Source organism: Lacerta agilis, chromosome 4 (genome assembly GCF_009819535.1).
Source record: "Lacerta agilis isolate rLacAgi1 chromosome 4, rLacAgi1.pri, whole genome shotgun sequence".
NCBI lineage: Eukaryota > Metazoa > Chordata > Lepidosauria > Squamata > Lacertidae > Lacerta > Lacerta agilis.
The window spans coordinates 37731665-37743819 of NC_046315.1; the positions used below are offsets into that span (position 1 = coordinate 37731665).

Consider the following 12155-nt stretch of genomic DNA (forward strand, 5'->3'; position numbering starts at 1 on the left):
GTCAGGGGCTTCCCTATTTATGTCAGGACAGGCACATGCATAGACATTTTCCTGACATTGATATTAAGACTGCAGATTTAATTTGTTTTACATGACAGAGTATTCAGTCAAAATCTGAGTGAACAATCAGCTGGGAGATTCTCATGAATGCTCCCCACTGAAAGGAATGGAATCAATGCAAGAACACTGCGCCATCATATTTATTCCAGGGCAAGTCACTATATTTCACTTAACCTACAGCACAGGGCTGTTGTAAGGATAATCAAGGTAAAAATTGTGGAGCAAATTGGCATTAAGCTGAGTGAAATCTCTGGATGAGAAGTCAAAGCCAGATGGAAGTTCTGCAGGCTTTTCCTGTAGTTCCTCAGCTGTGTCCATGCTAAATGCTAGTGAATGGAATCAGCCATGCATTTAGCAAGTTGTTGGTTTAAATCCTTCTCCACATTGTTCAAATGCCCTCCAAACACTGCCGGGATTAGACAGAGAGGCCACCAACTTAAATGCAGACTTCAAACAATCTGTAAGCAAGACCCAAGTGGTGACTCTCCAGGGTGTGATCTGAGGCAAACGTTGGGAAACTCTGCAAGCAAGGAAGCACCCAACTCCCTGACAGAAGGATGGTGGCTGCAAAAGAGTTTGAAGGTCCCCCGTTTTATTTTCTTGCATTCTGAGATAGTGCAGTATCTTATGTGGACCTCTGGTAAAAATAACTATTCACCTTCTCTGCATGTATATTTTAAAATTACTGTTAAATTGCGTGTGTCCTAAAAAGGGGGAGGGAGAGGGAGGCATCAGCTGAGCAGGGATTATGATGAGATGCTCATTATCTAAGTATTTAATAGCAGCAACAGCAGTGACAGTAGTGTTACTGCTGCTCCTTGCTTTAAATTCCATATGGAGGGAGTCCTTAGCTCAGTGACGAGTGATAATCTGCATGCAGAATGACTCCAGTTCATTCCTTGGCATCTCCAGATGGAGCTGGGAAAGACTTCTGACTGAAATGATAGAAAACTGCTACCAATCAATGGGGACAATACTAACTTAGAAGGACCAATGATGTGACTTTGTCCCTACACTTATTCTCCACTCGATTTATCTTCTAAGCAGCCTACAGTATGTAAAACATTAGAGATGCTGAGGCTTAATGAAGTGGTGAAGTTAATTAATCCAAGTGTCACCATGGATTTATTTATTTATTTATTTATTTTAATTGGGAATGTTTGTAGTAAAGTCTCCTTTTATGTTTCATGAAAATTTCCTGTCACAAAAGGGAACATGGAGTTCAAAGGAAGTGATGCTCTAAGGCATGTCTGTATCATAGACACTGTGAACAACTGAAGCACCCCTGCCATTATTTTTAAACTTATGCATTTAAAAGGAACACTGTCTCCATGTTTGTGTTGAAAGTCTTTGGAGACATACATACTTTATGAACAAAATCATTGGTTACTTGATTACAACCCAGAACATGTACTGACGACAGAACAATCTCCGACCCTCCAAGTGTCATTATTTTCCAGGGACAGTCCCAGATTTACAGAAGCTGTCCCAGTTTCTGATTTGATTCTAGAATGTCTCACTTTTCCTTCCGCATTTTCTTAGGAGATATATTAGAGGGTATGGTAAGATGTCCCTATTTTCATCAGAGGGCATGTTACCCCTGAGCCAAGGAGATAAGTAACTATACAATGTTTAGAACACCTCTGAGCTGTGTACAGGGAAGTTTTTTAAATGTTTAATGTTCAATTATGTTATTATATATGCTGGAAGCCGCCTAGAGTGGGTGGGGCAACCCAGTCAGATGGGTGGGGTATAAATAATAGAATTATTGTTATTATTATTATTATGGAATAGGATGTCCCTATTTTCATTGGAGAAATGTAGGAGGGTCTGCAATCCTGTGCACACTTACCTGGGAGTAAGCCCCATTGGAAACTTACTTCTCAGTAAACATGCATAGGATTGCACTGTGGAATATTTTCAAAATGTTTCCAGCCAGGGGGGAAAATGTAAATATGGAGCAAGCCATGAATTATTCTGTGCCACTAATTGCCTAATATTGTGCTGTGGATTACAGTCTACTATTCTGGTTGCCTCATCTTAAAAGCAGCTAGAAAAGGAACAACCAAAATTGCTCAAGGGAGGGCGAAGAAGGAACGGCTAAAGTGTTTTGACACTTTGTATGTAGAAGAATTTAACAAAAACCTAATACAGCATACGATAGAAGTTTCAGGACCTTGAGTGCTTATAATACCTCAAAAAGAAGCAAGTGCCAGAAGCCCTGAAATTGTCTCCAGCTGAGACAAAAAAAAACCCATCCCAGCATACTCCTAGATGCATTTTGGTGCCTGGTGAAGAGCTTTGTTTTTAATTGCCTAAGTTGTTTTATCTCCATGAGATTCTGACACTGCTCAGTTTAGATTCTGGATCCAGCTGTTTTCACTCTATAGAGTTTTTGTGTTTTTTAAACGTTTTCATTCTAGCATTTATTTTGCATTGCTAGTTACCCAGGGAATTTAATAGGATGGTAGACTATACATTATTGTAATAAACAAATATAATAGAATATTTGCATAGCACAACATTTTGCCAGGGTCACAGGGCACAGCTTGGTTTCCATTTGAGTGCTGTGGTTGCAGATGCTTGAGCATGAACAGTGGAATTTGTGTATAGTAATAGCGAAAACGATTTTCAGCCAAGATCAGACATGTTCTCTGTGCAAGGGATTGCAATCATGCCGACATTAGCATAGTGTCCTGTGGGATGAATTGCTTGCTTTTACTACAAACAATCTTAGCATAGTGCATAGAATCATACATGCCACATCATGCCAAACAGAAAGATAATACAGGCACAACAAAAGCCAGAGTTATTGTTCAAACAGAACATTCATCTGTGGTGACGATAACCGTGTCTGCTCTTGAGCCTGAAGCACTTTCTTCATTATGGATAAGGGCAAAGATATACGTCTCGGTAATAAGTCGAGTTGTTTGCATTTCTTGTTATTTGTACTGTGCTGTGGTTTACAACCTCAGTGTTTTCTCATTTTCATCTGCAAGGCACCTGTATTGAGATGGGACGTAGGAGAGAAAAAAAAAAAAACCTAAAAAACCCAAACAATTAAAATCTTTAAGTAGATACCATATTAGGTCCTGACAGTCAATCAGTAGCCAAACGCTTTTAATTCAAAACCATGACATTTCCCCATTATTTCTAATAGCAAAGGTAATGGTGAAATGAAGTAGAACATATAGAAATGGAATATATAGTAGCAATTTGCATTTGCTCTAAACTTATAGTGCTGTCATGGCAAGGGCTGGGATTTGTACTGAGATTTCTCTGATCGTGTCTGTATCTTAAAGCACCATCCTATGCTTCCTCAGCAAGTCTTCACAATATTAAGAAGGCTCATACCTGAGTAGAACTGGCAAATTTTACAACAGCAGAGGTGTTGATGATTATATATGGAGCCCTGAATAAATTCAGACAAGGGTGTTTAGTGGAGTGCCTCTCCTTTTATCAGGCAGCCCAGGCTTGTTTTAATGATTGATTGATTGAATTTATATACCACCCTATACCTGAAGGTCTCAGGACAGTTCACAGAATATCCTGTTAAGATTGACAGAGTAGCTCCTGCTTGTGGTTCCACCAAGGGTTTTGTGTAGGAACCCACAATAGGTCCTTATCTGTGGTTGTGTTCTGACTGTGAAGCTCTTTTTCCGCAGAAGCACAGATGGCCACAACATTGATGGGGTTTCAGAACTTAGTGAAGATCGGCTTGTTTTCTCTAGCTTATATAGCCACAGTTAAACTGTTTTGAACCTTGAGTTTGGTAGGTATTATAGCTGTGATTGTGTGTGTATGATTTTATTATTCATGCTTTATTGTTGATTTAAAAAAAACTGTGTTCTTGTAATGATATTGTTTTTATTATTATTATTATTATTATTATTATTATTATTATTATTATTATCATTTATATAGTCATCACTGAAATGGTTTACAACACAAAACACAAACATCAATTCAGAAATTAATAGCTATGCAATATAAAAATCAAAACAGTTATATAAATGCAATTATAATGATAAGAAATACATAATAAAATGCAGATTCTCATAACAGCAACAGCATAAAATGGGAAGGAGAAAATCAGCATCAGGTTTTCTAAAATACAAAAACAGTACTCACAGAATTTTCTTTCTATCCAAAGGCAGGACTGAATCCCAGCTCACCACAGAAAATGACAGATTCTTCCAGGTCTCACCTGAGAACTTTCCTTTCCTCTCCCAGTGTCTCACCTTGGGAGATCTTCACTCAGGATCCCATCTATCTGCAACTTTTATGTGGGTGCAGTCCTTCACTCCCAATGGCATCCCAGCCCTACAGTGTTCAATGGGATTTACTCCCAGATGAGGGTTTGTAGGACTGCAAGTGAGTGAGTGAGTGTGCATGTGTGTGTGTGTGTGTGTGTGTGTGTGTGTGTGTGTGTGTGCAGTATACAGGTACATGCACTCCTGCCAGAAAACATATATCTCCTGACTTTAGCACTGCTTAATCCAGAAAACATACAAGCATTCAGTTAATGAAAGATTATATCCATGAATAACTAAACCTTTGTGACAACCTAACAATTATGCCTTGTTAAAATTAGATTAAGATCCAGAATAGAACTAAATGAAATACTGGATGAAAGCTCAATAACTAGTAGATATATCAGCTTTACAAACCCACCCAACACCCTATTTTATTTATTTATTTATTTTCATTTTTGTTACTCTCTAAAATGCTATGTATGCTGATTAGACCATCCGCATTATCATCACACCCTGCAAGGTTGAGAATTAGCAATTTTTCTAGGGCCAGGTGTTGAACTTCAACTTATATAAAGATGAATTGTAGAAATGTATGAACAGGTGCTGAAGTTCAGTTATGAAACTATAAAACTTAGCAGGTGTCTACTGGAATTAGAACCAATATCAAAGAAAATCAGATTGATATACTCAAAAATGTTGGCAATTCACCTTAGCAGTACAGTTTAAAGTTCCATTAACAGAGAATGTATATACACATTTTTACAATGGAGATAGTTGGTAGGAGAAAATAGTTTTGCATCCCTGGCATCAAACCAGAAATAATGTGTTGGCAGGACACAAAGGTAAACATCTGTTATTACGTTCTTTGCTATATCTACAGCACAAGTCAATAACAAAATTTGCAAAAATTTACTAGAAAATTGCTGCTAGCCACTGACAGTGAGTAAATGTTGGAATAGGACCAGACTGTAAATTATATCAGAGCTCAAAATTTTAACTGCATTGTGTGATATAATTTCCCCATATTATTCTGTAAAAATATTTAGAATTTTTCTATATGATTTTGAATGTCATTGGATATAAGGCTGACTAACAAAATCACAATAAAATTTAAGATACCATTGTTTAATTTGTTTTTTATACTACCTGTATGTTTTTGAAAAGTGAAGTCTCAACAGCTGATAATATCAATTTAAAACCACATTTTTCCAGCATTATTTCCAACAAAGAAGGGCATATTTTATATAACTTTGTAGCAGAAATCTATTTCATCTTTAACATCTCTTATTCTCTTTGATTGTGTACTGATATGTGTTTTATTTCCTTCACATGCTTCAAACATTATACATGACCTTTCTGCTGAATGCTTTTTTGATTTCTGATGAACTATTACTCACTTTGCTTCCTAAAACATGAGCTCTGAAAATTACTAATATAATTGAACTCTTTGCAATGCAAGCCTATGCATGTCTACTCCAAATTAAGTCTCGTGAAGTTCAGCGGTGCTTACTCCAAAGTAAGTGGGTATAGGATTGCAGTATTAACAACTGAATAGCACATTTTGCAGGACTGTTAATTACAAAACAGAGTGAACTATTGACAGGGCTTTGATTGTATTTTATGAAGGCTGAGCTTGAGCTAAATAATCAGCCTTCTTCCCTTCTGCACCAATTTTGTAAATAATCAATCACCTATCATTCGCTTGGTCTGTGAAATACTGAATGGCACTCTTGTCTTAAAATCACTATATAAGACCACTTCAAGTGACTGGTGGAAGTATAACTGTAGGGTCAGATTAAGATGCAGTAGAAGTGGGATAACGAATTGGCCTATGAAATGAACAGCAGACCTAGACTGTAACTCTGTACTGGGAAGTCAGTCTGCATAGATATGAACCATTTATCCCAAATTATGGCTGCAATCCTAAATTCTAATATTGGGTGACTTAGAATAATACATTTAGGAACAGGCAAAACATGAACTAAAACTAACGATGGCATGTTAAAATAAACTGTCAGCTGACAATGGGTTAGCTTTTTTAATCCTTTCTCTGTTAAGTAGATTTTTTATAACCATAACATACCATCTCTTTCAGAATCCTTTTTTAAAAAATAAAACAAATAAAATTAAATAAAACAATCTATTTCTGTTGTCTAAAACATGCACAATCTTTAAATAGCACAGTAAAGTTTGGATCACAGTGTCCTTTTAATACCTGGGATAATGCCAAACTTCCAAGTAATCTCATTGCACATTGCATCCTGAAGAAGACAACCACACAGAATTTTGATCTATGCAGCATGGCAGAGAATTAAAAAGAGAGAGAGAGAGTTAGTGTTCCCTCCAGATCTAGACAAGGTGCCTACAGAAAACTGCAGACAAAGTATGCTTTACAGCTGCTTCCTCTGTATTTTCCTGACTAATAAATGGTTTATAAGCATGCCATCAATGTGTGTCGGTTTGAAAAATTTTCATTGTCTATATTTCTATATGTTTTTAAAAGCAAGAGAGAATCAATTAAATAATAGGACAGTTGGATACCTCCTCTCAGCTCTGAGGACAGTTAATTAACATCAAAAGAATATTTTTTTATAAAAACACACAGAGACACACACTTTTGTGCGTGTCTGCCAAGAGCAGGTCTGTCTGATTAAAGCTTTCCCTTTGATTCTGCCCTAATGGAATAAATGATTTTACAGTATAAATTGTAGTTCTCTATAGATTGCCATGCTAAAATAATATTTAAACTTTTCAGGGAAGTTCTTTGTTATTGCTGGTAAACAGTGTGCCAAATTCTATTCTGATTCTGGAGAGGTGATAGATAGATAGATAGATAGATAGATAGATAATGAGAAACACCCATACCTGATTTACATTTGTCAGTGGAAAATCTGCACTGGTTTTTCTAATCACAAAAAATACTGAATGTGAGCCACCCCCTTCTATGGAGGTGATAATATAAATCCTTCTCCCCCCACTAGCTATTACATTCTGAAGGTTTTTCAGAGTGATTATGTTTTTTATAGGGTGTGCATAATCATTATAATTAACTCTAAGCTTAAAAAAATTAGCCTAAAAGAATTAATGGAAATATAAATATTAGTAAGTTTCTCTAGAATCAATTTTTCAAACTATGATCAAGAACAATTAATAAGAAATTCACCAACAAAACATGCACCTAAGATGTACTGTTAGCGCTTTCCAGTGTTCTGTTGTGTAACTGTTTCCTGTGTCTTAAAGAGTTCAAGGTTATTTGGAGTTCAGCCTTTACTCGGCTTGGTAGTGGAAGCAATATTTTTTTCTGTGATGTCCTCCCCCCCCCCCCCCGTTATATTGTCAGTCACCTTTCCCACAGCCTATGACACAGCACGCGAACATACACATAGAAATACATAAAAGGGTTGGGATGTCATCTGTGGTATTAAAAAAATATCTTTTTACATGCTTGTTTTTTAAAGTACAACTTAGATAATATAGTCAACTTTCTCGATGTGGTCCATGGGTCCACTTTTGTGGCAGACATAGCCACATTGGAAGTATGACTAGGAATACTATGCTGATAGTATTTGTGGAATGGGAGGCCTCCATTGTTTCATTGCAATGTTCCTATGTTTTCCAAGATATAAGGGCATTACCATAAGACATTGGCCAAACACTTGCAGATCTGAATGCAGAAGATTCCTGGTTCAGCACCTGGCCTCTACAAGGGCAATGTTTGCAAGTAGCTAGACAAGGAAAACTTCTGCTTGAGACCTTAGAGAACCAAACCAGAGAAGACAACAGCACTGATTACGAAGCACCTTCCTGAGTTCAAATATTTCCAAAATTCTGATAATTTATTTATTTTTAAAAATGTGTGAAAATGAAATTATGCTTCTGATTAGGGAGTCCTGTGTTCTCATTTGATGTCAATGAGGTAAAGTTTGCTGTGTAGTTGAATGGGAAGTTATAGGCATCTGGGCAAAGGTACACATTAAAGCATCTCAAACAAAGGTACAGTATAGGAGAAGCACTGAAGAGTGATGCTCTTGTGTGCTTTCTTCATCCACCCATTACATCATGGGATGGGTTCTCTGTGCTCCCCCTCCCTTAGTTACCTTCACTAGCGACACCCTGCACCCTTCCTCCAATCAGAGGGTGCTTCAGGGGTGTTGATGTACCCCTCAGTGAAGCGAGCTTCTACATTCTGCTTTGACTTGGGCTCCCAGGTCAGCCCTCCTTGGCTGAATCAGTGATGCCCTCCTTCTCCCTTCACTTTCCCCACCCCATTTTCTTTAGTAAAAATCAGTGGATACGGCATAGGCTGCCCTTTCTCCCCCAGATTCTTTCTTACTGCTGACCCCGTTTTGCCCCTGTCCTCAACATCTCAACTTAAGACTCCTGTCAGCTTTCCTTGAGGTAGGGTAGCCCTGCCCTCCACCTCCTCATAGGGAGTTGGAGAGACACAGAACTTGTAACCGTCCTGGATCCCACACAGCTGGCTAGTATCTACTCCTGCCACCATCAGGTGCCTCTTCCCTTGCCTGGCCCTCTCCATCCCTTCCCTGTCTATGAGGGTCCTCTTCCCCTCAACCCCACCAAGGAACTTAGCTAGGGGGTTGCCTTTTCCTCCTGCCCCTCCTTCTTGGCAGCTCAGCCTGCTGCCTCTGAGGTTGCAGCTGTGGCAGACACACTCACTGAGGTCAGGCAACACAAAAGCTTTGACCCAGGCAAAAAGCTGGGCTGCTACCAGTACCCTGAATATCAGCCTCTCCTCTGTTCTCCCCACCCAGGAGGGCCAGCAATCCCACATTTAGCAGCTAAGCCCTGTGTCTCACCTTGGCCAGAGCTCCCTCCACCACCAATTTTGATCTTGCCAAACAGCTGATCAGCACTGATCAAGTAGCATTCAGCTGCTGCCAGATCCAAGGAGAGCACAGAGCTCGTGCATGATCCTCTCCAGTGGCTGAAAACACCCAACTGTACTTCAAGGCAGTTGATCTTGGCACAGGCATTCCATTCTCACGTCATTACATCACTCAGCTTCCCTTTGCCTCACAGTCTTATTGTAATCCCCCCTTTTTCCCCAAGACATTTTAGATCTCTTTGTGCCACCACTCTACAGTATTTATATAGCATTTCCCCTAATCCGGACCCATGGGCCTCCAGATATTACTGAATAGCAGTTCCCATTACACTGGCTTGGGCTGATGGGAATTGTAGTTCAGGATCATCTGGAGGGCCACAAGTTCTAATGCAATAAATATTTCACTTATGTTATATCAGTTATCCTTACCACAAAGCTGTGAGATGTACTTGCATTATTATCCAAGTGTTGCACATTGGGGGTGAAGCATAACTGTCAACTTTTCCCTTTTCTTGCGAGGAATCCTATTTTGAATAAGGGAATTTCCCTTAAAAAAGGGAAAAGTTGACAGCTATGGAGTGAAGCCGCATAAGAAGTTGAAATGAGATTTGAAGGAGGGAACTTCTATTTCTTAGCTCAAGCTCATAACCACTATATTACCTCAACTTACACCTAATCAGCATCCCCTTTCTTCTGTTTCACCAGTAATGCAGTATTCCTAGAAGCCCAGCATACTTGACTTGGGATGCTTTCAAATACAGTTGGGTTAAAGAAGTCCTGGTCACTTTTAAGGGTCATTTATTTTTTATCTGTTTAAAATATTTGCTAAATGAGTTATGTTATATTTAATTCATACTGCAAAATAATGGAGCAGAGGGACATGGTCTCAAATACATAACCACATATTTATATATGGAAAGTATTTGTGGCTTGATCTGCACTAAATTACTTTTATATTCACTATTCTAAGGTTAAGTGAGACTTGAAAGCAAGTGCTGCTTTTTTTCTTTTTCACACCCCTATGCTTATCAATTAAAATACATTAAAACTTCTGAATTCAGTGCTCCAGTTTCCTTACCCAGCCCCCAATCGCTCACCTTCCTCGTGACCTTAGCCTTGAGCATTATGAGTGGCAGAAAATAAGAAGGGAAAATAAGTATTCCATAGCAAAGGAAGAAAGCGACTTGTGTTGGGGAGTGACGAGAAAGCTGGAGATAACAACTTGCCACCTGCGCCCTAAGGATTACTAGTGTCCTTTTAAGCTAATGCAATTTTAAAGTTTAGCCACAGCCGCCCTCCAAAAGCAAAATAGAGAGAGACCTTTCTGTGTATTGTTTTCGGGGTTGTTATTTTTTTCTTTCTTGTCAACTAACCCCCTCTAGTGCCGAACAGGCTGTATTTGACCCGCGGGCTGCTCACAGCTTCTCAGCTTAAGCGAGAGCATCTTCTTCCCTCTCTGCCTTTTGCCCACACATCCGTATACATACCGGTCTCACCTCTTCTCCAGAGAACTGGGGAGGTGACACAACAAGAGTCCGAATTCTTTTATTGCTTGCTTTCCTCCCTCCCCTCCCCTCCCCTCCCACACACCCATTTAAGGATCCAATATTATCGTGGACCCCCCCCCCCTTTTGGCAAGGAAGGAGGAGAGAGAGAGAGATTTCTGCAGCAAGCGGTGGCTGCTGCTTGAAATGTGGCGTGCCCAGAAAACCTCAACAGCCCTCCTGCCGGCTCGGACGCCAGGTAATATTGATCCTGCTTAGCCCCCCTGCCCAGGGCTCATTTGCTTCAAAAACAACCCCCCTCCAGAAAAGCAAAGGAGGAGGGCAGGGCGGGGAAGAGAATGGTCCAGCCCCAAACCGCAGGCGATGGGAAGGCGCGGAGATGCCGGTAGGCGCGCGGAAGACAACCAGCCCAACTGAGTGTGATCCGCGACTGCTTGGCGTCAGGGAGCCACCGTCCCAGCCAAGGGGAGTCCGTGGAGGCGGCGGCGGCTGGGAAATCCCGCCTGGCAAGTTTTCTTGACGGCTGAGCGGAGGCGGGGAGCTGTCCAGCGTTTCAGCACCTTCCAGCCGCGGACGGGAGAAGGCGCCTCGGCAAGGGACCTTCCCACCACCAAGGGAGGAAATTATTCTGGCACCCGGGCGCTGCCTGCCCCTCATGGGCAGCCGGGAGGGCGGAAATTCTGCCAGGGGGGAGAAGATGTCGCTGCCCCCCAGGAGGCTGTTGCAGTTGTGCGGTTGGCGGCCAGTAAATGGGATGGTGCTGCAAGGCTGAAAGAGAAGTGAGACGCAAGAAGGCAGCCAGGTGGGCTCCACCAGGCTGGGCAATCCCCCCCCCCCTCCACATACACACATACACACACGGATTTTACGCACACTGCGCCTCAGCCAGGGAAAGTTTGCCTGCCGTGCGCTCCTCGCCTTGCTCGCAAGCCCTTCGCCTTCCCAACTCTACGGTGTCCCTCGGCCTCTGCTGCTGCTCAGAGGGAGCCTGGCTCGGCTCAGGACGCCCTCCCACTCAGGTGGATGCGATTTCTTCAGCCTTGGCAGCGCCTGGTAGCCTGGACCCTCCTTCCCCTTGGGGCCTCAGGCATTGCCCGTTAGCCTGGAGGAGGAAGAGAAGCTGAAGCCCCCTGCCTCTCCCGGAGGCCAGAACAAGGGGCTCCAGTACCAGCCATGGGCAGCAGTGAAATGAGGGGCTTCTTCTTTTGGAAATTTAGCCTGGTCTTCCCTCTGCTGACAGCGTGTCCGGCGGGCTGCAGCCACGTCTCCAGCAATCAAGGTAAAGGGAAACTGTTGGGTGGGAAGGGAGAAGGATGCGCTGGAGAGAGAGGCAAGACTGAATGTGCAATAATAAAATATTTTTTTAAAAAAAGCAGCCCAGGGCTGCAGGGTGGCGGCTGGGGGAAAGGGCAGCCCCCACAGGCATAGAAGGGTTATTGGATCCTCTCGATGGGCTGGCAAAAGCTTGGCTTCTTCACATCAGCGAGT

The 12155-nt window shown here is 41.4% G+C and overlaps 1 protein-coding gene across 5 annotated transcripts in view; it reads left to right on the forward strand.

Annotated features, from left to right (window-relative positions):
* Nucleotides 1-10810: 10810 nt before the first annotated feature.
* Nucleotides 10811-12155, forward strand: part of EPHA6 (EPH receptor A6) — a 338956-nt gene continuing 337611 nt past the window's right edge. For all 5 annotated transcript variants that reach the window (XR_004426440.1, XM_033146746.1, XM_033146748.1 and 2 more), the window contains exon 1: nucleotides 10811-11946. Coding sequence is in view for 4 of the 5 variants with exons in the window: in XM_033146746.1 (XP_033002637.1) it covers nucleotides 11841-11946 (106 nt within the window). In the remaining variant the exon portion in view is untranslated. The remainder of the gene's footprint in view (nucleotides 11947-12155) is intronic.